Source organism: Bos taurus, chromosome 8, assembly GCF_002263795.3.
Source record: "Bos taurus isolate L1 Dominette 01449 registration number 42190680 breed Hereford chromosome 8, ARS-UCD2.0, whole genome shotgun sequence".
In the NCBI taxonomy this organism is placed as follows: Eukaryota; Metazoa; Chordata; class Mammalia; order Artiodactyla; family Bovidae; genus Bos; species Bos taurus.
Window position 1 is genome coordinate 111,115,917 of NC_037335.1, and position 27,703 is coordinate 111,143,619.

General features: G+C 57.7%; 1 protein-coding gene across 8 annotated transcripts in view; it reads left to right on the forward strand.

Moving 5' to 3' along the window:
- The window catches only part of EIPR1 (EARP complex and GARP complex interacting protein 1), a 67,150-nt gene that overhangs the window by 22,517 nt on the left and 16,930 nt on the right, over window positions 1-27,703 (forward strand). For 4 of the 8 annotated variants that reach the window (NM_001191328.1, XM_059889233.1, XM_059889234.1 and 1 more), the window contains one exon: window positions 19,007-19,163. In NM_001191328.1, the coding sequence (NP_001178257.1) occupies window positions 19,007-19,163 (157 nt within the window). Of the gene's footprint in view, window positions 1-804; window positions 1,308-1,360; window positions 2,117-5,028; window positions 5,163-19,006; window positions 19,164-27,703 lie in introns of those variants that run through there. The other 4 variants (XM_059889232.1, XM_024995925.2, XM_024995926.2 and 1 more) reach the window with 4 other exon arrangements.

Sequence of the window (27,703 nt, forward strand, 5' to 3'; positions counted from 1 at the left end):
TTTGTGAGGCTGGACCTTCTCAAGGTGGCTCCTTCCACGGTGCTCTGCCCTGCCACAGTCTCCATCTGCTCCGGTCTGCACGACAGAACCCACAGACGTGCATAAACAATTGCAGCCTGAGGTCCAGGGGTCCTCCGAGGGCCCTCCCCTCGGCTTCTGCTCGTGTGGCCGTCCCTCCGGGCCTGGCTGTGTCCCAAAGCCCTTTTCTCATGTGGATGCAGTCCTTGCAAATCTGGGCTCCATCCTAATGACCTCATCTGAGTCGCTTCTTCAAAGGCCTTGTCCGCCTGTACAGTCACATTCTGAGGTGCTGTGGTGAGGACTTCAGCACGTGAGTTGTGGGTCTGGGGGAAATGGTTCAGTCCTTGAGAGTGGTGGATTTGTGACTCGTTTGTTTATGTGAGAGGTTTGGAAAGAGGTTTGGGGAGGGCTTCTATCCTGGTTAGGTTCTCAGACCCAAATGTAGTAACCAGCCTCCATCACTTGGCGTGTTCCTGGGTTCCAGAAGTGAGCCCACCCATCGGGTGTGCCTCAGGCCTCCCTGCACACACTTTGCTGTTGTGTTTTGACTAGAGCTGAGACCTTGAAGGCCTGCCTTCTATTTTGATGACACTGTTTGGGATGTGGGAGGGGGCATGGCCAAGCATGGCGTGGCCTTGAGCCCTGCCGTGGGGAGGCGTGGCTAGAAGGGAAGGGGGCGTGGCTAGTAAGGGGGTGACCTTGAGAGCCCGGTGGGGGCGTGGCTGGGGTGGACGTGGCTTGGACCCGCCCCTTGGCCTGCCTGGGAGGGGCCGGGCAGTGAGCTAGTGGCTTCCGGGAGAAACGCTGTGCTTGAGGAGGTGGTGGGGGCAGGTGCTGTGCATGCATCTGTAGACAGCTGGGCCGGGGCGGTGACTGCCATGTGGTCTGGGCCCCTGGCAAGAGCAGGACTTCCCGGGAGGAGGCTGGGGGTTAGGAGCAGCCACTGGAAGGGCAGGCCGGAGTGATGCACCCCAGCCCCCCCGCCCCCAGCCAGGCGGTTTCGGGGTCAGATCTGCAATTTTACGAGATCTCAGAGGGACGAGAGGGGGCGGAGGAGGGGGTCCTGACCCTGAGGACCGTGGGAGACCCTGCGCCTGCTTCAGTCAGTGTATTCGTGTCACTCTGGTCCTGCGACTCGCCAGACTTAAAACCCTGTGAAGATGGTCTTTAAAGAAAGGTGCAAGTACCTGAACATGAGAAAAATCTCTGTGTGCTGGTGAAATTTCAGGAAGACTAACAGGCGCTGCATTAAAAAAAAAAAGGTGAACTCAAGATGGAGAACACAGGTAAAAGCGTGCACACAGGGGCGATGAGTTGGGGCTTTTAGAAGCGCCGGGCTCCGCGCCTCCTGAAACCCGGGAAGGCTGGCTGAGTGGCAGCTGGTATTACCAGCAGTGGAATCAATCTCGCGCCCCCGCGCGCGGGGGAGAGCAGCCCACATCAGGACCAGATGAATTTTTCAGCAGCGGAAGGTGAAATGTCAGGAAGACTGTAGATCACGCCGGCACAGGGTCCTCGGGAAATTAGAGCAGTGAAGGGCTGACAGAGCGGCGGTGGTGAAATACTGCTGCCGCGTCCACCTGCTCCCTTTACAGTGAGCTGAGGACGACGGCCCAGCAGACCAAGGGCCGCTGTGCGGTCCTGGGCCCAGCGTCTCCCGGGCCCATGGTCAGGCGTGCAGTTTGGGGGTGGCCCAAGGTCTTGCTGGGACTGGGGAGGGGTGGGAGTGAGAGGAAGCCTGAGGGAGGCTTGGGCCCGCTGATGAAGACCCCAGGGTGAGGGGTGAGGGTCAGATGCACGTGCTGAACTCTTCCTGGCCTCGCCCCCGACTCCTCCCGCCACCTCCCATCTCCTCTCCTGCCCAGGCCCCAGCTTGGGCCTTCAGGTCTCACCCTGACCACTGTAATTTGACTCCTACAACAGATTTTTTTTTAAAGCACAGACGCAGGCTCTCATTTGGCTTCACCACCAGCCCAGAGCATCTGGGAGCCTGTCCTGGCCCCCCGTCTTCCCCTGACCTGGAGCACTTCGGGGCCCTCCTGGACCTGTCTGTGTCTGTGAAGCAGGAAGTATAACTGTGGGCTTCGGGTACCTGGTAAGGGGCTGTCCCAGCCTGTCCCGCGTTCTCTGTGAGCTGGCCCCACGCTGCCCTTCTGCTCCCCTGGTCGCTGCACTCTGCCAGTTCTCTGGCTGATTTTCATGCCAATCCCTCCTCCTCAAGCATTCTTCCAGTTGCCTGCCTGTCACAGTCTGTCTGTTCTGAGCCAGCCTGTTCCCTCCACCACCGAGCACCGGGCTGTGTGTGTTGGGAAAGGTGGGGGTGGGAGATGAGGGCTCTGCTAAAGACGGAATGTTCTAGAGCTTCCCTGACCTCCCGGTGCCGTCCAGGTCAGGGGAGCAGACTTCTCCGGAGGTGTGTCTATGCTGACGCTTTCTGTCTTCCCTGATCCTCTCCTGGGCTGCCTCTACTACTGCTGTTCTGTTAAAGACAGCGTGGGTGTCGTTAGATGAGAAGGGGGTGTGGGCCCCCTGAAGGCGTCTGTCCTGGGCCTGGGCGGGCGGCGGCGCAGGGGAGCCCCTCCCTCCGCTCTTACCCAGGATGCCCTGCGCTTTTGGAGGCGAGCTGTTTTGTTAACGCCTGTTTGCGAGCTGTTGATTGTTGGAGCGTGTGTATGTGTTTAATTCATCCTGCTGCTCGCTTTTAACTCGTATATCTAGACTATTTATGTTTTAAGTTCAGGGTCTGTTAAGGCTTTCCCAGTGACTCAGTCAGTAAAGAGTCTGCCCGCAGTGGGGGTGACCTGGGTTTGATCCCTGGGTTGGGAAGATCCCCTGGATAAGGAAATGGCAACCAACTCCAGAATTCTTGCCTGGAGAATTCCATGGAGAGAGGAGCCTGGTGGGCTACAGTCTGTGGGGTCACAAAGAGTTGGACGCGACTGAGCGGCTGACTTTCACTTTGAGACTGTGTTTAAGTTATGCGTGTGTCGGGCTGCAGCGGCCGTTTTGTTGTCTGTTGTTTGTGTCTTCCCTTCGTTTCTCGTCACTGTCCCTTCCTTACCTTCCTGTGGTTACTTCAACAGTTTGTGAAATCTTATTTATTTATGATGTTTCTGAATATGCTGCTTTGTATCATTTTCTTGGTGTTTGCGCTACATACATGACTTTTCAAGTCTACTTCTAGAGAAGTACAGAAACCTTCTATGTAGGTCTCTCTGTCCTCCTCAGTGAAAAAATATAATCATCTCAAGATTTTCTTGATAGATGTTGACATCAGGTGTGTCGTTTTCAATATACGTATATACTTTTGTTTGTATTGTTTTCGTCTTTTATTTTGCCTTTGGTTAAAAAATAGGAATTTAGTTTCCTAAGTGGTCCTCCCATCAGAGGTGCCCCCCGCCCTCTCCCCGCCACGGCCTGGGGCCATTTTAGCCATTCCAGTCAATGTCCTTACCTCTGTGCTTGGAGACGGTACTCATTCCTTACCTAGTTATTGTTAGAAAAACAGGGACAGCGTGGCAATTCAGAAAGTCTCCATCTTCAACCATAAAACTGTTTCTGCAGGTTGGTTTTGAGTAATGGGATTTTATGATAATTATTCTTCATTAGTCGGTCTGATGTAATTATATAAGATTTAAAAACCTTCCATTTGAAATCAAGCAGGAGCTGTTTGCCCAGGTCTCACGCTTGTTGGTCGCTTCTTTCAGTCTCTGTGTCAGGTGGTGTGACAGGCGGAGCTCTTCCAGGATTCCCTGGTTTCCCTCACTGGTCTGGAAGTTTCCCTCAAGCCCAGGGCATATCACTCAGAAATCAAGTCAGGGACTTATTTGTGGTGCCTCATCATGTTTTGAATTTTCTTCATGTATTTGGGGGAAGTTCCTAGGTTATTAGTCCTGTTCCCCTCACGGAATTAAATCAAGTTTCCAGTTTCCCTTGAGGCTGGGACCCAGCACGTGACCTAAGCTCCTCGGGTCAGATGTGGCCATGCAAGAGGACGGTGAGGTCGCCGGTGTGGGGGCTGCAGAGCTGTGGGCTTTGGGGGTGGGGGCCGGGGGCCGCAGTGCCGTGGCGTCCAGGTGGGAGCGGGTCCCCGGCACGGCGGTGGGCCTGCGCGTCAGCGCTGCTGCTGGGCTAGGCCCCGGTGTGTTTCCAACACTGCCCTCGATGGCCGGACAGGCCCGGTTCTCGTCACGACTGCTGCGTCCGCTCATTCTTCTGCGTCCTAAAGTCATCTCCACTCTCAGTCGACGGAGGCAGCTTTGTGGATGCGGCTGAGGCTGGAGGGCTGTGTGCTGTGCCAGGAGCTGGGTCACCTCCAGTTACCACCCCGGGTGGTACCTACCACGCAGGGGCGACGTGGAGGCCCAGCCTGTTCCCATTCTCACTGGGCTGCCCAGGGCCCCACGTGCCGGCCGCCTGCATGCCGTGTGCCCCTTGCCCTGTTGGGAGGAGACCCCGCCCTGCTGGGAGCTCGCGGTTGGGCGAGGAGGACAGGCGCTACCCAGTACCCCCGCAGTGGTGGTGCCTAGGGCAGGGGCTGGCGGGGGTGGTCAGAGATGGGCCGCGGGCCCAGCGCCAGCTCTCCTGGTGGTGACCACTCGGCTGAGGCACAGGCCTGCCCCTCCTGGACTCCCCCTCCTTCCTCTTCCTCCATCCAGTGCCTGTTGCTGCGCTCGCTTCCTGCGGCCCATCAGTGTGCTAAGAGGCCGTACAGACAAAGTAAGGGACAGAGACGGGACCCCGGGGCAGGGAGGAGGGTGGCGTGGCCTGGCAGAGCCGAGGGCCTGGATTCAGAGGAGAGGACCTTCTGAGGGGTGCCTGGGAGACGACCGTTCTCCATTTACCACACACATTGCAATGGCTCCTTTCTGTGAGTGACTTGAAAGCAAACAAATCCTTCTAGTGTGTTGACGTCTGTTTTTCCCTTCTGAAGATCAGCTCTCCCTGTCACCTGAGAGGGCAGGGCCATCCTGCTCCCTGAGCGCGGGCCGGGCATCAGGCAGGGGCTCCCTCCTCCAGACACTCCATGAGCACCCGTGTCGGATCCGGGACTGGTCTGGTTCAGCGGAATTGGTTTCTTTGCTGCGGACCCAGAAGTTTCCGAACGCCTAGCTCCAGTGTCCCCCTCCGTCGCCGCGCAGGTACTCTCTGCAGGGGTTCCTCTCCTCCCTTCCACTCTGGAGGTTTTGTGCAGCTGTGTGGACTCTGGAGCCCCATGAGGAAGTCCCCTGGGACTCTTCTCTAGCGCACCTAGACATGAACTCTCAAACCGATTTAACGTGACCAGAAATACTTTCCCGAGAGTTGGTTTTTAAGCCAACGTGGTTCAGCTGTGTTCGCCCGAGGGCCAGCACGTGCATCGTGAGCCCCCGGGTGAAACGGGCTGCCCCAGCTGGAAGGGGCGAATGCGCCCTCTGACCAGCAGCCTGCTTAGGAGAGTCCCTTGGCCAGCCGTGGGCGCAGGCCTGTTCTCCTTGGGGTCTGAGGGCCCCCCTCTGCCTGTGGAGGGCATGGGCCTGTGGAGGGAGAAGACCTGTTCTCCTTGGGGTCTGAGGGCCCGCCTCTGCCTGTGGAGGGAGAAGACCTCTCTCCATCGAGTCCCCCGTGTGTTGCTAGGAGCCAGGTTGATCCCAGAAGGCGAGCTTAAGAAGGAGGTGATTTATCATCTTCGAGTGGAGCCCAGCCGGTGAGGACCGGCTTTGTCATCCCCTGACAGTGCTCTCAGGGTGAAGGGGCATGCCCTTGGGGTGAAGGGGCACACGGTCTCTTTCAGGAGCACCAGCCCCGTCACGCGGCTCCACTCATGACCCGACATCTCCCAGAGGGCCCCCTCCTGACACCGTTGCACTGGGGGCTGGGATTTCAGCACAGGAACTTGGCGGGGAGTCTGGTAACCTATTATGACGAAATAGGCATTGCTTCCGTCTCTCTCCACTAGGGTCGTCATCTTGGCAGAAGCTGCCCGAGTGCAGCTGGTGATTTTTAAACCTATTGTCTTAATGGAAGTTACATTGTAAATACTTGGGTAAAACTTAAAAATATACCTTTTTTATAGTATTATTTTGATCTATATCATAATGCATTTAGCAAGCAGCTATCTTTCCTAGCTCCCCTTTGAAAGCAGAAAGGTTATAAATGATAAATATTCAGGGCCCAGCAGACTCAGATACAGAGAAGGCATTCAGGTATGTAATGAACTGTGCACTGCTCACATAAGATCCATCCCATTTTGCCTCCATGTGAATCCTAATTACAAAAAAATTGAATTCTTGACCTCCAAGTGTCTGTGTGGTGAGGCTGGGTATGACCGTGAGCTCTCCCTGAGCTGCGCCCCCCCCGCCCCAGCCGTCCCCACCGCCGCGGGCACTGGCGCTCACACCCGGCGGGCGCTCAGTCCTCGATGTGGAGACTGGGTTCAGGGCCACCGAGCACCCTCATCGAAGCCGGGGAGTCTCGGGAGCTCGAGAGAAGCTGAAGGTCAGGTCTCTTTTCCGTCCTGACCGGAAAGCGGAGGGCTGGCTCCGCGAGGGTGGAGAGGTTCCCCAGGCCTGGGTGCTTCCCTGTGGAGCCCCCGCTCCTGGCCTGGCCTGTCGCGTGAGGGGATGAGACAGGCTTCCTCTGTGTCCCTCTTGTGGCAGAAACAGACACATGTGGTCCTGTGGCCTTTAGCCTGGCTGGTCACAGAAGGACGGGAGACATGGGTGTTCTGCCCCTGTGTCTTGTCCCCTTTCTGTCCCCGCCTTCCCTGGGCCTGCTTCGCCCTTGCCCCCCATCACCTTCCTCCTGGGCAAACCCTGGGGCCAGATTCAGCACGGACAGCCAAGTGGCAGCGTATGTCTCGAAGCCCAAGTCAGAATTAACACCCTTTAGGAAACACTCCCAGAAGCATCAGCCGGAGTGGACTGCTGTTACCCTGGCTTAGGGGCAGTTCTCTCTTGATTGTGTTCCGGGTCCCTGGGAACGTCTGACTTTCCAATCGCAGTCTAACCAGCCCCCCCTTCCCCCCCCACCCCACAACACGTATTAGTGACAAAAAGCACCTTCACTGTAAGGGCCGTCGCTTTGTATCCTTCTGCGTTTAAAGACGGGTTTTGCGTCTCTGATGTGACGTGATGATGACCACTTGGCTTTGTCCTGGGCCGTTTCTGCCCGCCAGCCTGAGTCTAGACCTTGGGGTGGGCACTGGCTCACATGCGCGTGTAAACACAGACCGTGTGGAGGAGAGTGTCGGGAGGTGCAGCAAGAGAGGCCTGGGCCCTGTGAGGCTGGGCGTGGCTGCGGGGCAGGCTGCTCCATGACGAGGGGCAGTTTGAGTGCCTGCAGGAGAGGGGACAGTGTGTGTGTGTGCGCGTGTCAAACGTGTGCACAGATCTGGGAGACTCCCGCTCCAGGGCCTGCTGAGGGCCTGAGCTGGGCAGCGTGTAAGAGTCCAGGGTGCGGGAAGCAGCCGGGTGCCGTGTGGGCGGGAGGCTAGTGGCCTGGGTTCTGGAGGGCCCGGCAGGCTCGGCTCTCAGGACGGTGGGCCACGCTGCAGGGGAGGGAGGCGCACGCATCCGTCCATCCCATGGGTGTTTGTCCAGCTGCTGCTTGCTCTGCATGTCCAGAGCTTGAGGAGAACAGGCCCTCACAGCCTTCCCTCGTCCGCACCCAGCTGTGAGGCAGACGCCGGACATGCCAGCCGGGGCCTCTGGTGTGTGTGATGCCCCGTGTCAGGAGCACCCTGGCCTTGGCCCTGATTGTGGGGGTGGGACGCTGGGGAGCCTGGACGAGGAGCAGTTCGGGTTCAGCATTGGACAGGGAAGCGTGTCCTGCGTCCGGCCAGCGGGCTACAGGGAGGCGGGTGCGCTGCTGCTGAAAAGGACGTGCCGTGGGCATCTCTGCGGGTTGAAAGCCGAGGCGCTGGCCCAGGTTGGGACCAGCCCTGGGCCTGCGGTGCCGGCCTGCGGTGAGGGCGGAGGGCTGGTTCCGTGCCCCGCTGTTACGAGTCCATGCTCGCTCTGCTTGCTGCACGACAGGCTGATAATGGAGAGACGAGCTGGTGGGGCAGAGGATAGCGGCTTTACACAGAAAGCCAGCAGACAGAAGATGGTAGGCTTGTGCCCCCCAAGGAGCCGTCTTGCTCGAGTCAGAATTCCTGCTGCTTTGATACTAAAAGGGGATGGAGTAAAGTCAGATGCTTCCTCCTTCCCTTTGGGCCCCCGGAGGAATGTGTGAATTTCTTCCTCCTGGAGCTGTTCACAGGTGGTCAAGAGAATTCCTGTGAGCTAAACCAAGCTCACTTCATGCTCATTACCTGGGAGCAGCGTTCCCGGAGATGGGCCATTACGGATAACTGAAGCCTGGAGGCAGCATGTCTTCAGTGATGAACGTGTGTTGGAACGCAGAGGTTCTTCCTTATGACCCTCGGCATCCCGGCTAGGGCGTCAGCACCCAGGGCTCCCTCAGCCCTCGCCCGCCTCCCAGGCCTCCGTATCCACCCCAGGTTCCTGCTGTTGGTTGTGGAGGTGTACCCGGGCATCTGGGTCGTGTCAACTCTCCTTCCCCCTGTCCACACAGAAGGAAGGGACATTCTGAGGCTGGCGTCCTTTGTTTAAAGCCAGATAGAATGCGGGAGTGGCCTCAGGGTGGCTGAGAAGGGAGGCAGAAAGTGGGGGCCCAGAGGCCAGGGAGGACGGTGGCAGGGGCCTGGCTCCAGCCTCCCTCGCCAGCTGGTGGGGAGATGGAATAGACAGTTCTGTCCTGGGAAGAGCCCCGCGGGCAGTGAGCGCTGCAGAGAGTGAGCCTGGGTGGGAATCCTGGGCGTGGAAGACAGCGTCTGATCCGGGAGATGGTGGGGGGCGGGGGGAGCGCTCTGGCCGCGGCAGGGTGGCTGCTGCCCATCCACGTCCAGGCCTGGGGACAAGGTGGCCTCGAGGGACATCCAGGCTGCGTTCTGTGAGTGCCCCCTGCAGCCACTCGCTTCCTGTGAGAGGAGGGCTGGTGGAAGGCCCTGGGCCCTCCTTTGAGAAGCGCCCCCTCCCAGTAGACCTTCCGCAAGCGCAGGGCCCGCTGTTGTGTGTTTGGAGTAAGACGAGTCTGCTTTTAGAGGTCAGGCTCCAAGGCGGGGTGTGTCTCCGCCGTCCTGCAGCGTCTGACCCAGTTTCAGCGGAGGCGGTTCTCCGAGATGGTGAGGATTGCCCCTGGGACCTTCCGTTTAGACTCAAGTGTCTGCCACCTGGACGTGGCCGAGTGTCCAGGAGTGACACGAGGAGCCGAAGAGGGTGGGGGGAGCGCGAGGCGGGCCCTGTTGCTTAGCAACATTCCCAGCCAGCATCTCTTCTTCCGAGAGCCTGGCCACGGCCTGGCTTTGTAACGGGAGCACTTTGGTTTTTCACAGTAGTGTCCCTGCATCACTGATGGCTGTCATCTGCTTGATGCTGCTGGTCAGAGAGGCAGAAGGGCTTCCCAAACACCCTAGCAGACCTTTTCCCAGCCGTAACGTTTGCTGTTTCACCATCGTCTATTTTCAGAGGAGTTGGTAACTTAAATGAAGATTTCTGAAACTCCTGAAGGGTCCCCAAGTCTGCTCCAGATTCAGTGTATGAGCTCCCTTTTTGTTTGGGGGTGAGGTCGTGGTCTGTGTTTTAGGGGACCTCTGTGTCACTTAGCAGAGGTCAAAGAGCAGTTGGAGAAGGCCTGCTTTTCCAGTGAGGAATCCGGGTCACATGGGGCACTCTCCACCTGCGGCTCCTTCAGCTCTTCACTGTCTAACTCACCTTGGAGATTTCTCTACTCGCGTAGGAAGTGATGGGAGGACAAAGCCCTGGGTTGGGAGGACACTGGCAGGTCCCCTGGGAGCCGGCGGGGTCCTGTGGTTCCACCCCAGAGGCCACGTGTCCAGGGTTTCAGAGGAACCGCTGCGGGGGAGGGACAAGAACGGTCTCTGGAGTGGCCGTGGGGTGCAGGTGACATGCAGCGTGGAGGCCGGCGGCCTGGGCGGGGCCGGGGGAGGGGACAGAGCGGAGCTCGTCCCCTTGGGAGGACCTTCCTGGTCGTCCTCTGCTCTCGGGAAGACAGGCGGCGCTTTTACCCAGCTCTCTTGGTGGCTCCCCGCCCCGAGAGGGAGGCTCAAGGAAGGACCCACACTCCTGAGAGCAGCGCTGGGGAGATGCGGGACGCGGTGGGGGTTTGGGGGAGGAGCCTGGAGACCGCGGAGGGGGCGGGGCGGGGCGGGGGGAGGAGCCTGGAGACCTAGGAGAGGGCAGGGCGGGGGGGGGGAGGAGCCTTGAGGGGGCGGGGCGAAGGGGCAGCCTGGATGACACACGTGCGCGCAGGTGAGCGGAGGGGGCAGGTGAGCGGAGGGGGCGGGCAGGCCTGTCTCCCGTGACCACGTCTGCGGACTCGGATCCGTCCACCCAGCCCTTTCCCACCTTGTCACCTCTCGCAGGGGAGGAGGGTCAGGTCAGGTGTCAGCAGGGAGTGTTACCTGGGTCCACCACGCAGACACTCCCGCACCCGCCCCATTCTCAGCCCTCCCCGTCAGGAGCTTTTCAGCATGAAAATCGCACGGTGTGACTAACTTCAGCTGCCTTTGGACTTTGCAAAGATCTGAGCACTTGCAGCTTGTTCAGGAGAAAGTACTGTAAGTATGTAAAATGCTATCAAACCTTCCAAGTAACATGTGTGTGTGTGTGTGTTTCATGGAAAGATCCAGAATTTCCAAACAGTGACCCTGTTCGTTTACAAAAGACTGATGAGCACACAGACGTGGTTTAAGTTGGTCTCTTACTTCTGTGTTTCAGAATCCCCCCTTCACGTCCTGCGCTTTGAGCCGTTCTCAGTAAAATAAAGAGAGCAAAATAAAGAGAGGAAGGAAGGAGGAGCATTTCCAGTGTCTGTCGTTCCAGGGCTGTGCGCTCATTTCTAGCTGGCAGGGGTGGTTCATGAGCGCGTGGCCCAGAGGTGGCTCCTCTCTGCTCTGTGCTTTGCTGGGCCCGTGAGGGACGCTGTGTCCGCTCGTCAGGCTCCAAGATGAGCCTGCGTGTCCGTGTGCAGAGTCAGGCTTCTGAACTGGCGCCAGCCCCATCACCCCGAGAGCAGTAATGGGCACCAGTGGGGTTCCCCGCGCCTGTGAAGGGCACACGCTTCAGTGGCCGTTCCCTGGGCAACGGCAACCCGAGCCAGCTGGCTCCATCCCCACCCGGCAGCGCGCGCACCCGCCAGGAGCCAGCGCCGCAGCCATGGCCGTCTGTGGGCTCCGATGGTGCACGTTTGCAGTCAGGTGTCAGGGCCCAACCGAGGAGGAGCCCCTGGGCGGCAGGCCTCGGGGCACTGGGCCAGACATGCGGCCGCAGCTGTGGGGCGTGGGTGCCTGAAAGGAGCTGCGTCTGCAGGAAGTCAGGTCAGAGAAGGGCAGAGCTCTCTGGGGTCTGCAGTGCGCCTGCTGGAGGGCGAGGCCTTGGAGCAGCCCTGCCCCGAAGAGCTGCAGGGTCGGCGGTCAGGAGGGGCCCTGGCTGGCCCTGGCCTGCTCTCTGCTGGGCGCCAGCATTAGGGCTGCGGGGCGAGAGGCGGGTGGCCTGGGTGTATCCCTGTGGTTGCTCAGCACGCGCTGCCAGACAGACTCGGGGAGTCAGGACAGTGCTGGAGCCGCATGGAGTCCAGCTACGACTGTGAACGTCCCTGGGGGTCTCAGGAGTAAGGATGAGGGTGGTCTCAGCAGAGCTGGGCGCGCAGGGCTTGGCTGGAGCTCTGGGGTGAGTGAGATCATGGGCGCACACCTGTGCCTTTGGGTTCGCTTGGTTCCACCTGGCTGGGTGTCGGGATGACACAGGGCTGAGGAAGGGCCAGCAGGCCGGCTGGGGTGGGCAGCCAGGGCTCTGGGCTGGGAGGCCACAGAAAGGTCGCTGCCAGCTGGAGGTGGCGGGGTCCCGGAGGGATGAGGGTTCTGGCCCACTTGGGGGTGAAGCTCCCCAGACACCTGGCACCACACCACTCATGGGACCCCTTGCAGAGCCTGTCTCCCCGCAGCACCCAGACCCCTCCACCGGGAAGGCCTGGGAGGTGCCGGGGCAGCTGCGTGGTCGTCACGGAGCAGGCTGCGGCTGGCGCCTCCGGAGCTGAGACGGGAGCACATGGAAGGCGGCATCCCAGCTTTGTGGGCGTGTGGGCCCTTCTCAGGCCCTTCCCGTTGCCTCTGCATCTCCTTTAAAAGCAGCCCCATCCTCTGGTGGGCCCCCGAGACAAGCAGCCCCCCGCCTGGGTCGGTGGCTGTGGGAGGGGCACCAGGACGATGCACTGGGGGTCAGGAGCCGCCCGCCCTGTGGCTATGGGCCGGCTGCTGGTAGTCCTCTCGGAGGTCGCCGTGTGCCCGCGCCGCCTCGCATCAGGGACAGCAGCACGCTGGACACCGGCCTCACCGGCTCGGGGAGCCGCCTCCTGGAACCTTCTGCTGCCTTGCAGGTTCCCTGTGGGTTTAGCATGGGCGTGAAGGAGCTCCGCACACAGGGGCCCCCAGACGTGCTCTGTTCCCCCGCCCCACAGTGTTCCGAGGGGAAGGGGATGCCCCGCTTCCTGCCCCACTGGCTCTGCTGTCCCTGGAAGGGTGGGGACCCTGCTCCCTTCCCGTTGTACCGTCTGGAGTCTGCACGCAGTGCCTGCCGGCCCTCTGAGAGGGGGCCCAGGCCTCCGTGTGTGGGTCTGACGGTGAGATGGGGTGTGATGTGCTGGGCAGGGACCGTGTCAGCTCTCACAGGGCCCTTTCCTCCTGCCGCCGCTGCCCTGGGAGTGGTTGGCTTTCCGGGGGAAAACCTACAGGATGTTCTTGGGGTGCTGCTATGGCGTCGTTCCTCAGTGGAACCCAGGTTTCCTGGAAGGCAGGGCCCTGGCCTGTGAACTGTCTCAGGAGCCGAGTGAGGGGCAATGACTCCATCGTGGGGGCTCAGGGCAGGTCCCACCTGGTCAGTCCCGAGTCTGCGGTCACACCCACCAGGCGCTGGAGGACCTGGCCCACCTCCTGTCTCCTCTGCACAGCCGGAGCCCAGGGCTGGCACGCTTCCTCCCTGTGCCCGCTGGCGCTCATGGCCCGTCCCCCCACCCTGCTCCTGCCGAGGCACTGCCTGCCCACCCTCAGGCATCTCGGGGTGCAGGGCTCCCACCACTGGGGCAGATGCCAAGGCATCGCCCGGCCCACCCTCAGGCATCTCGGGGTGCAGGGCTCCCACCGATGGGGAGACACCTGGCTGCCCTTTGTTTCTCACTGCAGGCTCCTGCAGCACCTGAAGGCCAGGGCTGGTGGGGAGGCGTGGCGGGCACCTCCCTGGGTGCTGGCGGGCCAGCCGGGTTACACCAGCTCAGCTGGATCCCACCTCATCAATCTTGCTCAGCCCGTGTCAGCCGGCAGAAGTCTCTGAAAATAGCCTGAGATTCCGAGTCACCACGCCCCACGGAAGCCTCCTCCCCCGCGGCTGTGGATCAGACTATCCCCGGCCGGGCTTTGCTCAGGCTTACAGAGGCGCTAATCTCCTCCGAGTCCGCGAAGCCTGGACTGCTGCTCCCTACCGTGGTCCGCGCCTGGCGTGGGTGCACTTGGCACTCTCGATGCGCTCTCACATCCATTTGCCTGATTGCCTTTTTATCTAAGTGCCTTCAGATCGAGTGTTACACGTAACAGTCAGGCCAGCGTCAGATGGGCCTTCTAGACACAGCTCACAGCGCACGTTTTCCCTTTCAGAGTGCCAGGCTGTTCCCAAGCCAGGAGGCTTCAGCTGGCTTTGGACTGGTGTGAATGAGCCCCATGAGCCGGGGGTGGACACTTGGGTCCCTGGGCCTCGGTCTCCTCATCTGAGAATGTGGGGCATGGTGGGGAGTTGCCTGCACTGGATCGTCTGTGGGTCTGAACCTGCGGTGAAGACCAGGCTCATAGGAGGTGGCCCTGTCCATGTGGTGTGGGGTAGGGGGCTCCCGGTCACCGGAGTGGAGCAGTAACTCTGGCAGTTACACTGCGGGGCCTGACTTCAGGGTAGCTTTGAAAACAGAGATAAAAGAAGAACGCCTCGGTGGTCGTTACAGCATCTTCCTTCTAAAGATCAGGTTTTCCTTCTTAAAAGCACCTTGGGTTCTTTGATAGCTGGTGGATGTGTGTTGAATGCTCAGTTGAGATCCATACAGATGTGGAAACCCTCAGAGCCTCAGAGCCCATTTGCGTGTCTCGGTGGGCACACCTCCAGCGCTTCTCAGTTAGCGCTGTTTGCCTTCCATTTCATCTGCTTCTGATGCCTTGGAGAGTTTCGATAATGCCTACCATATTCCTTGGACCAAGAGCGCACCCTGACAGTACTCTGCAGCCCTGCACATCCCTCGGGCGGGTAATGTCAGCAGGCGCCTCCCGGTGGCTTTCTGGTCTTCCTCAGGATGGTTCTGGTGTTTGTCTTTCAGTAAGGGGCTTCGGACTCGCCTCGTATTGATGGAATTCTTCCTGCCAGATGCGGTCCGGTTTCAGAATCGCCGGCCTCCATCCCTGGTCTGGAGCAGGCCCTCCACCCGCCCGACTGGTCCCCCGGGCCCTTCCCGGTCTGGTCCTCGGAGGCTCAGCCCTCATTGCTCTCGGCGTTAGTTCAGCTCGTTGTGTCCCACATGGCAGTGCTGGCCATGCCCCATGCCCCGAGGGCCCCGGGCCTGCGATCCTGCTCAGAGCGCCTCTGTGTCCACTTCCACGTGCCCACAGCTTCCTGGGGGCACAGGTCAGGTTGCTTCTGTTCCCAGCAGCTTCCTTCGACTCCCCTGCAGGGAGGGCATCTCCTCCCTTCAGCACCTCGCCTGGATTTGCAAAGATCTGGACCTCGTGTTACGCAACCGTTTGATCATGTTTTGCATCCACGGGGGCCGCGTCTGGTCTGACTGGGCTCCGTGTGTCAGTCTCCCAGTCTTCTCCTCTGGGCTTCTGGCTAGACCGTTGGCCTCCAGCCTCAAGTGCACACGGCGAGGAGGGGCAGGGTACGCCTGTCCTCTTCCTAGCCTGCCGAGTGCAGCTGCTCTGTGGCTATTGTCCATAACACCCCGGCCCTACATGCCTTTAACCGTTAAAGTAGGCCCATGTCTCCACTGCCTCTGACAGGGAGAGGGACACTTTCTGAGGCTTCCACCCGCTGACCCCAAAGGCCACGGGGAGGTGGGCCTTTTCCCTCCTGCTGTATGTCCGCCCCTTGGAAACGGCCTCTCTGGGTGGGTCTGCAGGGCTGGCACATCTGCTGTGGCCTGGCTTTGTCCATTTATTGCCTGGCCCCCCAGTGCCCCAGTCTGACGGGGACATGGGACGCTTTGGGTTCAGTGAACCTTGAGCTGCCAGGTTGTTGCGCTCTGCCTGGCATGTGAGCAGCAGCAGGAGGTCCCTGGAGGCCAGTGGGGGTGGGGGTGCCTTGTTACACTCCTGCCCGGTGCTGCGGGGCCCTGATTGCGGGGCCTCGGGCCATGTTCCCATCAGTGGGTCCTGTGTCTGAAACCGGCCCAGCCCAGGCCTGGGTAAAGGATTATGACTTCAGTGGAGTGACTCCCCTCAGCCTCCTGCTCATTCACTCCTGTTTCCCTTGGCATTTGTGTGAACGCACGCGCGCACGTGCGTGTGTGTGTTGGCGGGGGCGGGGGCAGTGATACAGGGGTGGAGGGCCATCTGTTCCGTTCCTTGGGGGACGTCTCCCGTTGTCTGTGGGCCAGTTGGCCTTCCTTGGCTGGTACCTTGGCCTGGTTGGTTGTTAACGATAATTGCTGCCCCCTGGCTTCTGGCAGTCACCTACCACCAGCAGGCTGCTCTCGCTTTGGGGCCAGATTTAACTACTGGGGTCAGAGAGTGGTCACAAAGCCTGTTACCAACAAGCCACGCTTCCCGACAGCGTCTCCTGAGAGTAGGGTTCCTGGGTCCCCTGGTACGTGGACTTTCAACTGCCAAAACGTTTTCCAGAACGTTTGAGTTATTTTACACTCTTTCCAGCAGCACTTGAGGGTACAGTTGCCTTTGCGTTGACTTTTCGCCACCTGTCAGTTATGTGGTCTGTCTTGCTTTGGTTTTGCTGTGCAATTACTGTTGATGTTGAGCATCTTTTTCGGTGCTTATTGACCATTCAAATGTTTTCTTTTGTGAAATGTCTGATTCAGTCTTCTGCCTGCTTTTGAAAATTGGGCTACTTGTCTGATTATTAAGTTGTAGAAATTCTTTACGTGTATTAGATACAAGCCCTTTATCAGGATACAGATATATGTGTTCGAATATTGTCTCCAAGTTCTGCTCTATTTTTAAAGCTGAGTCTTTCCAAGAGCGGCAGTTTTAAATTTTGATAAAGTCCAATGACTTTTGGTGAATGAAGTTCTTAATTATGAAGTAGCCTGTTATCAGTCTTTTTCTTTGTCATTTGTGGTTTTTATGCCTCATTAAGAAGTCTTTGCTAATTCCACATTTAGGATATTCTACTGTGTATTGTAGAAAGATTTGTATGGTTCTGTCTTACTCATTTCAATCTCCAGTCTACCTGGAGTTAGTTTTCGGATATGTTGTGAAGTAGAATGCAGCTCATTTTTTTTTTTCACATGGATACATAACTGATCAGCATCTTTTACTGAAAAGACCACCCTTTGTCCACTGCAGTTAAGTATCATTCTGTCATTTTGTTTTAAATCAGGTGACCATCTCTGTGAAGTCTATTTCTGGATTCCATTGGCTTTCTCTGGGCTATTTATCTAACTGGGAATCAGCAGTAAATTAATACCAGATTGTAAACCATCCAGTTTGTTCTTCTGCATGACTGCCTTGGCCATCTGCGTACTTCACATTTCTGTGTAAGTTTTAGCATTTCTTCCACAAAAAAAAAAAGCCAACTAGGACTTTGAGGGTTCAGGGCTCTTTACAGTGAGAAGTTTCCCATCCATGAACATGGTGTGCCCCTCCCACTAGCGAGGCCTTTGCTCTGTTAGCAGTGTTTTGCATCTCATACCTCTTTCGTTTGAGATATTATTGGATATTTCATTTTTTAATTAGATCATTAATAGTTTTTCAAATTTCGTTTTTAAAAATCTTTGTTTCTCTATAGATACCAGTTGAATTTTATACATCATCTTTGTGTCTAGCAGTTTTGCTGATTGCCCTTTGTATTTCTACCGTCTGTGTGTGTAGATTCTAAGTTTTTACACATATAATCATTAGCAAATAATGGTTCTGTTACTCTTTTCTTGTTCTTGCAGTTTTTTTCTTGTCACGTTGAAGTAGTTAAGACCTCCCGTGGGACGTTAACTAGAGGTGGTGGCACAGTATTCTTGTCTCCTTCCTCTTCTCAAGGGGGAAGCGCATAATGTCTCACCCCCAGCAGTCATGTTTGCTGGGTGACCAGGCAGCTGTGGGAAGAGCTACCTTCCCGACCGGAGCAGAGCCCCAGAGGGAGCTGTCCGCCGGGAGCCCAGCACTAGCCGGTCCCCCCGCGCACCAGTTGTTGCTGCCGCGTCGCCTGCCGTCACATGCGGCGCACTGCTCGTGCGCACAGCCAGTGTTTTGTTCTCAGGTCACTAGTCCCATCACTTTTCAGGGTAGAACTTTGTTTTTCTGTCATTTAGGAAGATTAAAATAATCTGTGCCTCTGCTGGGTGGATGTTTTGGGCATTTGCTGCTGCCTTCCAACTCAGAGTTACCAACTGTCTCTTCAGTTAGTTTTTCTCTTTTCAGGAGTTCCATTGACAACCCCAGGGGCTCTGCAATGAGACTGTGGAACTTAAAATCTCAGCAGAAAAAATCCATTTCGCTCATAGACAGAAACTGTCATGTTCTACTTGGCATGGTTAAAAGTGGATGTGTTTACATAGAATTTGTATGTAACATCCATGATTCTTTAAGCTGCAATTCCCTGCTCTGTCAGACCCAGTCAGGTACATGAACAGAGTGCTGAGACTGGGATCAGAGAGACGTGGGTGAAGTCCTGATCCTCCTGCTGACCGTTTGGTCGTGGGTGATAATGGTATTGTGATAACAGCACCCGGGGGGCAGGCGTTTCCCGTGTGGTTACTGCTGTGGGGTTCTTGGTTGATTCGTTTGGTGTTTAGATTGAAGGGCCGGCGCATGTAGTGAGAAGTGGGACATTTGCTAATGTGTGGTAAGGTCCTCCCACCCCCCGCCTTAATTTTTGTGTAGGAATTACTGCTCACGGGGCGTTGTTTTCTACAATTATTTCATATTTTTCACTTGATACCAATTACTGTTTAATGTTGAAGCCTATTCATTGTTTTATTACCATTTATTAAAGACCGTTTTTAAAGGGGAAGGTGTTTAGCACATGTGCTGTTCAGAACCAAGCAGCAAATTTTGGAAGAGTTTATATTTAGGAGTTTGTGGTTCAGCTTTTAATCATATAATGTTAAATCTGTTTCTTTTGTCTCATTTGTGTCTTTTCATCTTATTTTGTGTCTCACTGCAAAAATCTGTTCACAAAAGAGGACTTGTTTAGAGGGCATAAACCTGGAGCTGGCGTGCTCCTTGCAGAGGGGACCCTCCTCTCTGTCCACACAGGGGTCTTGCGTCAAGGTCCGGCCCCACGCTGCTCTCTGCCAGGGCTTGGCCTGTGGCCCCCGGCCCGTGCTCACGGCTTCACTGGACTGGACCGGGGGTCTGCACCCCCACTGACACCATTTAACACATATGTGTGAGCGCTGCACACGTGCTCCCCCACCCTCGAGTCTGGCGCCTCCCGGGGCTTCCGGGAAAAATGTGTTTGATGCGGGCCTCTGCACTCGCAGTGATTATAGCTTTAGCTGCACAACCCCCCCTCCGCCCCGTCTCCCTCCCTTGTTTGAAGAACTATTGAAGAAGAACAGGAGGAGATCGATTTTGAGGAAATTAAATTTTCTTCGGCAGAAGGATGATGTGGGAGCAGGGGATCAGGGGCTTGAGCTGCGCGGCTGGTCCGGTTTCTCGGGGCAGGGGTGCAGGCTGGGGGGCAGCATGCTTTGCTGACGTCTCCCTCGTCCTGTCCCGCAGCCGCAGACAGCAAAGTGGTGACCTGCGCCGCTGTGTGGAGGATGCCCTTGGAGCTGGAGCCCGGCGGCCAGGACTCCCCCGAGGATGCTGCAAGCCCCGCACACGCCCTGGAGCTGCTCTGTCACCTGGAGCCTGCGGCCCGCGGCAGCACCGCCTGGTAGGCCTCGCCCCGTGTCCCCCTGCAGAGGCCACTCTGTGCAGAGGGGACGCCAGCAGCTTGCCTTCGCTCTGTTTAGTGCCAGTTGTTCTCCAGATGACGCATCTCCGAGGGCCCTGCTGTACACACTCTGAGCGGAGCTGTGTCCCGGGCCTCTCCCGCTAACGTCAGTCCTGCTGGTACCTGCCGGGAGGACGGTCGGGCGCCGGCCAGCCCTGAAGCACTCCAGTGCTTTCTGCCTCACAAGTGCACGTCCACCCAGCCATCCTGTGCGTAAACTGACCTGTCGCCTTGGGCCGAAGGCTTGTGCTGTCACCTTCTGGGGACCCCGTGGACGCCCCTGCGCGGGTCACGCTGTGTCCCAAGCCCTTGGAGGCTTTGTACCAAATTTATTTCCCCAGATGTCCCACGCAGGGTCAGGACAGAGAGACGCCACCACCTCCCTCAGGCTCCCTGGCGTGTGGCTGCCCGTGTCCGTGGTGACAGGGTGGCTGTGCCTCTGGGGTGACACACAGACCGACCTCAGAACACGCCCAGCTCTCCCCTCAAGAAGCCATGTTTCCTAGACGCGACTGAGGGAACGTGCCCTTGTGATGAGTGTGCATGTTACAACAGGAGTTGTTGTCCTTGATACAGTAGCACTCCCGAGTGTGCGTGTGCATGCACAGTCCCTTCTCAGCCACCCCCGCCAATTAAACGCATCTAGTCCAGCAGGTGACTATTAGGCACCCGTTGCACACCCTGCCTTGCTCCAGGGTGATGGGGCTGGGGACCTGTCCTCCAGGAGTCAGGCTGTCTCTGGGGGGACGTGGTGTCAACATCTACCCGAGACCCAGGCGGGCGGGCGGGGCGCAGGCTGCAGTCATGAGCCCTGTGCATGGGCCTCAAGGGAAGAGACACTCATGAATTGGCGAGGGGGTCTCTGAGGAGGTGACGTCTGGAGCTGGGGCTGATCCTGGTTTCCACCGTCTCCCCATCTGGGGGTGGGAGGCCTGTCAGCCTTGGGGTGGGGGAGGGGTGTCAGCGCGTACTAGGCCGCACAGGTCTCTCCTGCCCAGGGGATGAGCCGACTGTGCAGCAGAGGTGTGAGGGCCTGTCCTGTCCTCCAAGGCAGAGCCGCCCTGCACCCCACACGGAGCTGTTTGGAGGTGCGTCTCAGACGGCAGCCCCGTCAACAGCCCCATCTCCCCAGGAAGTGTTTGCACATGTGTGTGTGGTCCTGCTCGAGGAGGACCCAGGGGGATGGACAGCCCGTGGATGCATCCTCGTGGAAGCACCTCTGGGTCTGCAGCCTTGGGCTGCTGTGAGCTGACTCTGAACAGTCTGTGAGCACCCGCGTCTCTGCTCCCCTGCCCAGCACCCAGGGGCAGCTGCTGGCCGGGCAGCGCTGTGTCAGCATTGTGGAGGCAGGGGCTGTGCCTGGGGTGTGTGTGGGCCCCGTCTCGGTGCCCTCGCTGGCACGTGGGGCGGCTGCACCTTCTCTGAAGTGTCTTCAGTCCAGTCAGTTTCCTCCTAACACACAAACTTGAGTCTGGAGAGCTGTGGGGGTGAGGGATGCTGCTGGTGGTCACGTGCGGCCGGCGGTGGTTCCGTTCCTTTGTTTTCTCTTCTGACTTGTTATCTGTGCTGAGAGCTGATCTCAGAGTGGGGCTCCCAGCCGTCCTGACCGTCAGCCACTGCTGCCCGTGGGGGCGTGCAGGAGCACTGCACAGTCCCAGGGCCTCAGAGCGTGGCTCTGTTCACCGGCCGAGGCGTGGGCTCCTGTCCTCAGGGCCACTGAGCTTGTTCTGTCCCAAGCAGCCGAGACTCTGGGCGGACGGCCCCCATGTCTCCACCGCAACAGTCATGGTTGGGCAGTGCCTGGCGGCTGATGCTCGTGTCCTGAGGCCCCTCCAGGGACTGGCCAGAGCTGAGGGGGGACATTCTAGAGGGCCTGTGACTCTGTGTGCTTGGTGGGCATATGCTGCTACATGGGGGACCGAGTGCTGACGTGTTGCATGTGGGCCTGGTTTCTTGTGCTCACCTGTCCCAGGTGGTGGTAGGGTGACTGGAAAGTCACCAGTTTCTCTAGAGCAGGTCTCCATTCCTGCAAAGGAGGTGACGTTTCTGGTTGTGGCGGGGCCCCTGGATTTGTGGTATTGTCTGTAAGTGAGGAAGTGAAGGGGCTGGTGTAACGTGCCCCCCAGACCCTTCGGGGCCTGACTCCTGCCCGTGGGGACACAGGTCCTGACGTCGCCTGGAGGACTGCCTGGGGACCTGCAGCCCTAGTCTCCCGTGGGCTCACTGTTGCCTCCTCAGAGAGGCTCTTCCTAATGGTTCTCTCCAGATGACCCCTGCTCACCCCCACTCAGGCCCTTCTGTCGTTTTGCATGATTTCATCTTTTATCGCAGCCGTCGCTGCTCCCTGGTGCTCCACTGCGCTCATACTTGCGTGGCTTTCTGTGTAGGCTGAGTTGCTTTCATGGAGGGGACCTCAGCACCAAGGACAGCGCCTGGAGCGCAGCTGCTCGGGTGCTGTGGGAGAGGGGCGAATTCAGCACCAAGGACAGCCCCTGGTGCTGCGGGAGAAAAGGGGGAGAATTCAGCACCAATGACAGCTCCTGGTGCTGCAGGAGAAAAGGGGGAGAATTCAGCACCAAGGACAGCGCCTGGTGTTGTGGGGAGAGAGGGAGCGAATTGGGGCCACAGTGACGACGCTGAGTCCTGATTTGGCCCTGGGGGGCAGGGTTTACGCACATCACCTCTTGAGTTTCTCACAGCGACCCCATAAGCGGGAACCACCACAGACCCACCGAGTTCCCCGGGCTCCTGCAGCCCACCTGTTCTCTGTTCACCCCAGTGTCTCTTGCAGCCTCGTGAGGGGGAGGTGTTTGGGAACACGGCAGGCAAGAGCAGGAAGGGGTGGCGGTCTCCTTCGCCGGCTCCCATGAGGTCTTGGCAGTATCACGGTCGCCATTGGCTGGAGCGCTGAGTAGCCTCCACGGGTGACTCGGCCCTGCGTCTCCTCCCAATGCTGGAGAGGCTCTCGGGTTGCTGAGGGGGTGCACTTCAGCTGCGGGCCCGTCCCCCCGCCGACCCGGGGAGCAGAGTCCAGGTGGTGGGAGCAGGGCTGCTTCCCAGGTGATGTACAGGGGGCAGGCACACAGATCATGGGGTCCCGTGGGTGGTGAGCATCTGCTTAAAGGAGGCATCACTGAGATCAGAGCCCAGCAGCTTTGGGGATGGAATACGGTTATGACAGTTGGCTGCAGCCCCCTTCCCATGCACCCTGCTTCTCCCTTGAGTGGAGGGGCCGAGACGGCTGGGGAGCCTCACCCCAGGGTCATGCTGGGTCTCCCTCAGGTCCTCCCAGATGCTCCTGGCCGTCGATGGGGGACCACTGGCCTTTTCTTTCTGTGCCAGCTTTTAGGGGAAGTTCCCTCTTCAGTGTAGGTGGAGGTAAATGTCACACTGACATGCCAGCCCGGCTGAGGGGTCGGGGATCCCGGAAGGTGGTGTCCACGTTACTGGCCTCATAGGAGGAGGAGAAAGGCGGGTGTTGGGGTTGAGCGTGGAGGCAAACACAAGAAGAGAAGCTTGGGCATGTCCCTGAGCACTTGCGGTGGCTTGGCCAGAAGAAGGGATGGGGCCTCACCTCTGGTTTTGTGGCTCTCGTTTCAGTCCACGTAATGGAGGGGTTTGCTTTGGTTCAGGTGAATGTTACACACAGTGAATTCTAAGCCATCCTTAATATCTTCCAAAGCTGTCCCAGAGGATAAGTAGAGAAGATGTTTGAAGTTTTCAGAGAGCTGATGGTGTGACTCTGCTGTCAGTGAGAGTGGAAAGGTCTCTGTGGTTACGACAGCATCATCATGGGAGACTTAGTGGGTTTTTATAAGATCCGCGTGTGTGCTTCCTCTCTCACCCCACCTGGAGTCCTTAGGTGTAAAGCTTATGAACTGGAGCTGAGAAGTTGCTCTCCTGCTGGAGTGGTCTCTGAGCTTTGAGAGAAGCCTGGAAAGATGCCTGTGTGTGTGTATTAAGTCACTTCAGTCGTGTCCGACTCTGTGGCCCCATGGACTGTAGCCCACCAGGCTCCTCTGTCCATGGGGTTCTCCAGTCAGGAATACTCACACGGGTTGCCATGCCGCCCTCCAGGGGATTTCCTGGCTGAGGGACTGAACCTGAGTCTCTGTGTCTCCTGCATCGGCAGCAGTTCTTCACCACTAGCGCCCCTGGGAAGCCTCACGGCCCTTACTTTGTACAGGGAAGAACAGTTGGTGATCTCACAGGGCAGCGTAAAGACGCCCTCCCCTTTCCCTGTGGCCAACGTCTCCACGTCAAACGGGATGGTTGTCAGAGCCACCCTGCGGGAGGAGGATAGGACAGGAGCCCCAGGGGGTGGTGTCCATCGGCTCCATGTCCACCCTGTGTTGTGATGGGGCCTCAGACAAGCCCACCCAGGGGGCTTCTGGGGAGGGCAGGTCTTCCCACCCGCACACCGTCCGTGGCTGGACTCTCAGTGTGAGGGTGTCTTTCTGTTGAGCCCTGCACGTGGGTGATGGACCAGTAAGTCTGTGCAGGCAAGCGGCGTTAGAATAAACACAGACCTTCAATAAGTAACTCACTGGTGCCCAGAGCCACACACCCCTCTGTTCTCAGGAAGGGGTCCCTGGCTGGGCATACATCTTCGTGTCACTACAAGTGTCCACATGTCACAGCCACAGGAAACCTCGCATCCATAGATTTGATCAAAGGGGGCTTCCTGACTTAATGGTGTAACTCTTAAAGTGGTCTTTTTTGAAAAAAAAATCTTTATAGCATTTATGAAAAGCTAACTTACATTTTGCTGTGAATTTTTGAGCAGGAAGAATTCATCAGGTTGCCAAATCTGTGTATTTTTAGAGAGAGATATATAAATTGAGGAAATAATGTATTACATTCTTCTTGTAAAAGGTTTTCAAAACTTGGCTGGTAACCACTGATACAGTCACCAATGACTTAATAGATGTGTTTCTTATTGAAGGTTTTCCCGTTTTCAGTAAAGTAACAAACAGGAGGGTTTCGGAGCACCACTGGAGCAGTGGTCCTCGCCTAGCTCTCGTGCGCTCTGTCTTCAGCTCCATGGCACGTGGTAACTGCCGTCTCACGTGTCTCGTATTCGGTGGTCTCTATCCTTCTAGCAGCTGTGCTGGCCTGACAGCCCTCCTGCCTGCCAGAAGGGGCTTCAGGGGGTAGGTTGAAGAGGTAAATGATGTGGACTAAAAGTAGTCGTAGCTCAGCTGGTAATGAATCTGCCTGCAGTGCAGGAGACCCATGTTCAATCCTTGGGTCAGGAAGATCCCCTGGAGAAGGAAAGGGCAACCCACTGCAGTATTCTTGCCTGGAGAACCCCACAGACAGAGGAGCCTGGCGGGCTTCAGTCCGTGGGGTCGCAAGAGTTAGACACGACTTAGCGACTAAACCGCCACCGAAGTAATCTTCCACGGAGGTCGTTTTAAGAGTTTCTCAGCGTCCACAGAGTGTCCTTAGCCCAGGCGTCGAAACCTAGTGTGTGAGTCACTCATTTTGGAACCACTTGTCTGAGGAAGAGAAGTGTGTTTTGTTTGATCACGTGCGGCCGGCCTGTGGGATCAGGACCCTTGCTCCTGCTATCCTGGCCTTGTTAACTGCACAGAGAGCTTTTGTTTCTCTCGCTTGGGTTTATTTGCAGAGACGGCCCTTTCCTCGTGTTTCTCTCTCAGTGATAATGAGGGGGTGCAGTGTACATACATTAGGTGGTGCTGTCTGGCTCCTGACTTGTTAATACAGCTTTATGTCGCTCACACCTATGGAGAGAGAGTGAAAAAGCAGAAATATGGGTGACTTTTATGAACAAAGAAATAAATGCCCTAGTTTGGAGCAGCAAGTGTGGCAGAAACTCTGGGTCATTTTCCTATGTTTATAGCACTGGTTCCCTGGTGATGATGTGTGATGCAGTAGAATTTCCTTTTTTATTGCACTTCGCATGTCCTGCTTATTCCCGCCTTTCTCGATCACAGGGCTTGCTCCCTGTAAACCCACCGCACGTACTGTCAGATGCGTCACCCCCGGGTGGACAGTAAACAGCAACTGTGCTCAGCGGCTGGGCCCGAGTGAGAGGGGGCATCTCCTCTGGGGACAGTCCTGTCTGTGTGCACCTCAGGCCCGCTCTTTTTTAGCAAGGACCCCGATCGCCTGGCCGTGCCGACTGTCTGGAGACGGACACACACACACACCCTGGGTTTGTTGCTTCCATGGGGGCAGAAGTTGTAGGACAAAAGGGAGACGCCTGGGAGGAGCACAGTGGGAAGGTGGGGGCCGGGAGCCGGGTGAGGCTGGCAGGAGGAGCGCAGTGGGAAGGTGGGGGCCGGGAGCCAGGTGAGACTGGCAGGAGGAGCACAGTGGGAAGGTGGGGGCCGGGAGCCGGGTGAGGCTGGCAGGAGGAGCGCAGTGGGAAGGTGGGGGCCGGGAGCCGGGTGAGACTGGCAGGAGGAGCGCAGTGGGAAGGTGGGGGCCGGGAGCCGGGTGAGGCTGGCAGGAGGAGCGCAGTGGGAAGGTGGGGGCCGGGAGCCCGGTGAGGCTGGCAGGAGGAGGCGAGGGTGCGGGGCGTGTTTCCTCAGTTGTGACCGTGCAGGACGGTCCACACGTCAGGACCGCGGTCGCCCTGCTCAGTGGCTTGAAAAGTGCACTCGTTTTACCTTCTGATCCTCAGTCCTGGTTTTCCTTGATGCGCCTTTGAGTCGCCCCCTCTGTGTGTGCTCCTGTGGGGTTTGGTTTCTTCTTATAGTTTTCAATAGTGAGCTGCCCCGAGTCACCCATCATGTCAGGTTTGGCAGACACAGGTCCCGACCACAGCCTCCCCCAAACATGCCGGGTGCCGGCCCCTTTCCCGTCTGTTTGGGGCCTCTCTGCAGGTCCTGTGTGGGAGCCGGGGCTGTGGCAGCAGTGAGAACGTGTCCCAGACCTGGATCGGCATGTCTACCTCTCCTTCCGTGCCCTCCCCGAGGCCTCACACCTGGGTTAGACAGAGCCCAGGTTTCCAGCGCACGGGCTCTCTCCCCCTCCCAGGACAGTTGGTGGCTTTCTCCTTAGTCTCGGCTCTTTCACAGGAAGTTAACAAACTGTTATTGACGTGATTCATGTCGGTTTTCTGAGGTACCTGTGTTTTCCTTCTGCTTTTCTACTTTGGGCATCTCTGGTCATACAGATGGGCTGCCCACGGGGCACAGCAGTAAAGAATCCGCCTGCAATGTGGAAAACTCTGGTTCAACCCCTGGGTGGGGAAGGTCCCCTGGAGAAAAGAATGGCTACTCACTCCAGTCTTCTTGCCTGGAGAGTCCCATGGACAGAGGAGCCTGGCGGGCTGCAGTTCATGGGGTCACACAGATTTGGACCTGACTGAGTGACCGAGCAGCAGGCACTGTTGTGATAAAAGTCGTAACAGCTCACTGACAGTCTTGAGGGGTCGTACTAGGGAGGTGCCCCCGGTCGGTCGGTATCGTGTTCTGTGTGGAAGAGAAGCCGTGAGGGTCTCCATTGGTGTCTGCAGTGGTCACGTGTGGGAGGATGTGAAATGAAGCTCTCTTCGTAAGCTCGGAAGAATTTCATTAGGGAAGACAGAAATCCCTGTGGTCACACTGAAAAATTCTCAGCCTCTTCATGGTTTTATCGCACGGGCGATGTGATTTTTATCTTGTTGGTTGTTCAGATACGCATTCGTCAGTTAAGACGGCTTTGGCTGCAGGTGACAGGAAACCCTGGCTCACGTGGGCTGAGACAGAAGGACGTGGTCTGCCGTCTCGGGCCTGGCGGGTGACCAGGGCTGTCAGCTTTGCCCTCCCAGGAGGGGGCAGTGGAAGATGTGGGCACCACCCACCTGGGCCCCTTCAGACCCAGCCCCCAGCAGGCCGCCCAGCATCTCAGCGGCCAGGGTCTGTCAGCTGTCTGTGCCTCAGGTCCTGGGAGAAGGCATCAGCAGTGCCTCAGCTCAGGTGCCCTGATGAAACCCACGGCTGGACTGCTCACAGTTCCCGGGGCTGGAGAGCTGGGGTCAGGGTGTGGGCAGGTCAGGGGCTGAGTGGGCTCTTTTCCCAACTGGCAGGTGGCCGCTGTTCACCAGACAGTAAGAGAGAGATGGAGACGCAGAGAGAAACGGAGACGCAGAGCGAGACGGAGACGCGGAGAGAGACGGAGACACGGAGAGAGACGGAGACAGAGAGAGACGGAGACGCAGAGAGACGGAGACGGAGAGAGAGATGCGGAGATGGAGAGAGACGAAGAGGCGGAGAGAGATGGAGACACGGGGAGAGACGGGGACGCAGAGAGAGACAGAGACGCAGACGCGGAGAGAGACGGAGAGAGAGACAGAGACACGGAGAGACGGAGACGCAGAGAGAAACGGAGATATAGAGATGGAGACGCAGACGCGGAGAGAGGCGGGGACGCGGAGAGAGACGGGGACGTGGAGAGAGACGGAGATATAGAGACGGAGATGTATAGAAAGAGAGAAGTAGAGAGACAGAGACATATATACACAGAGA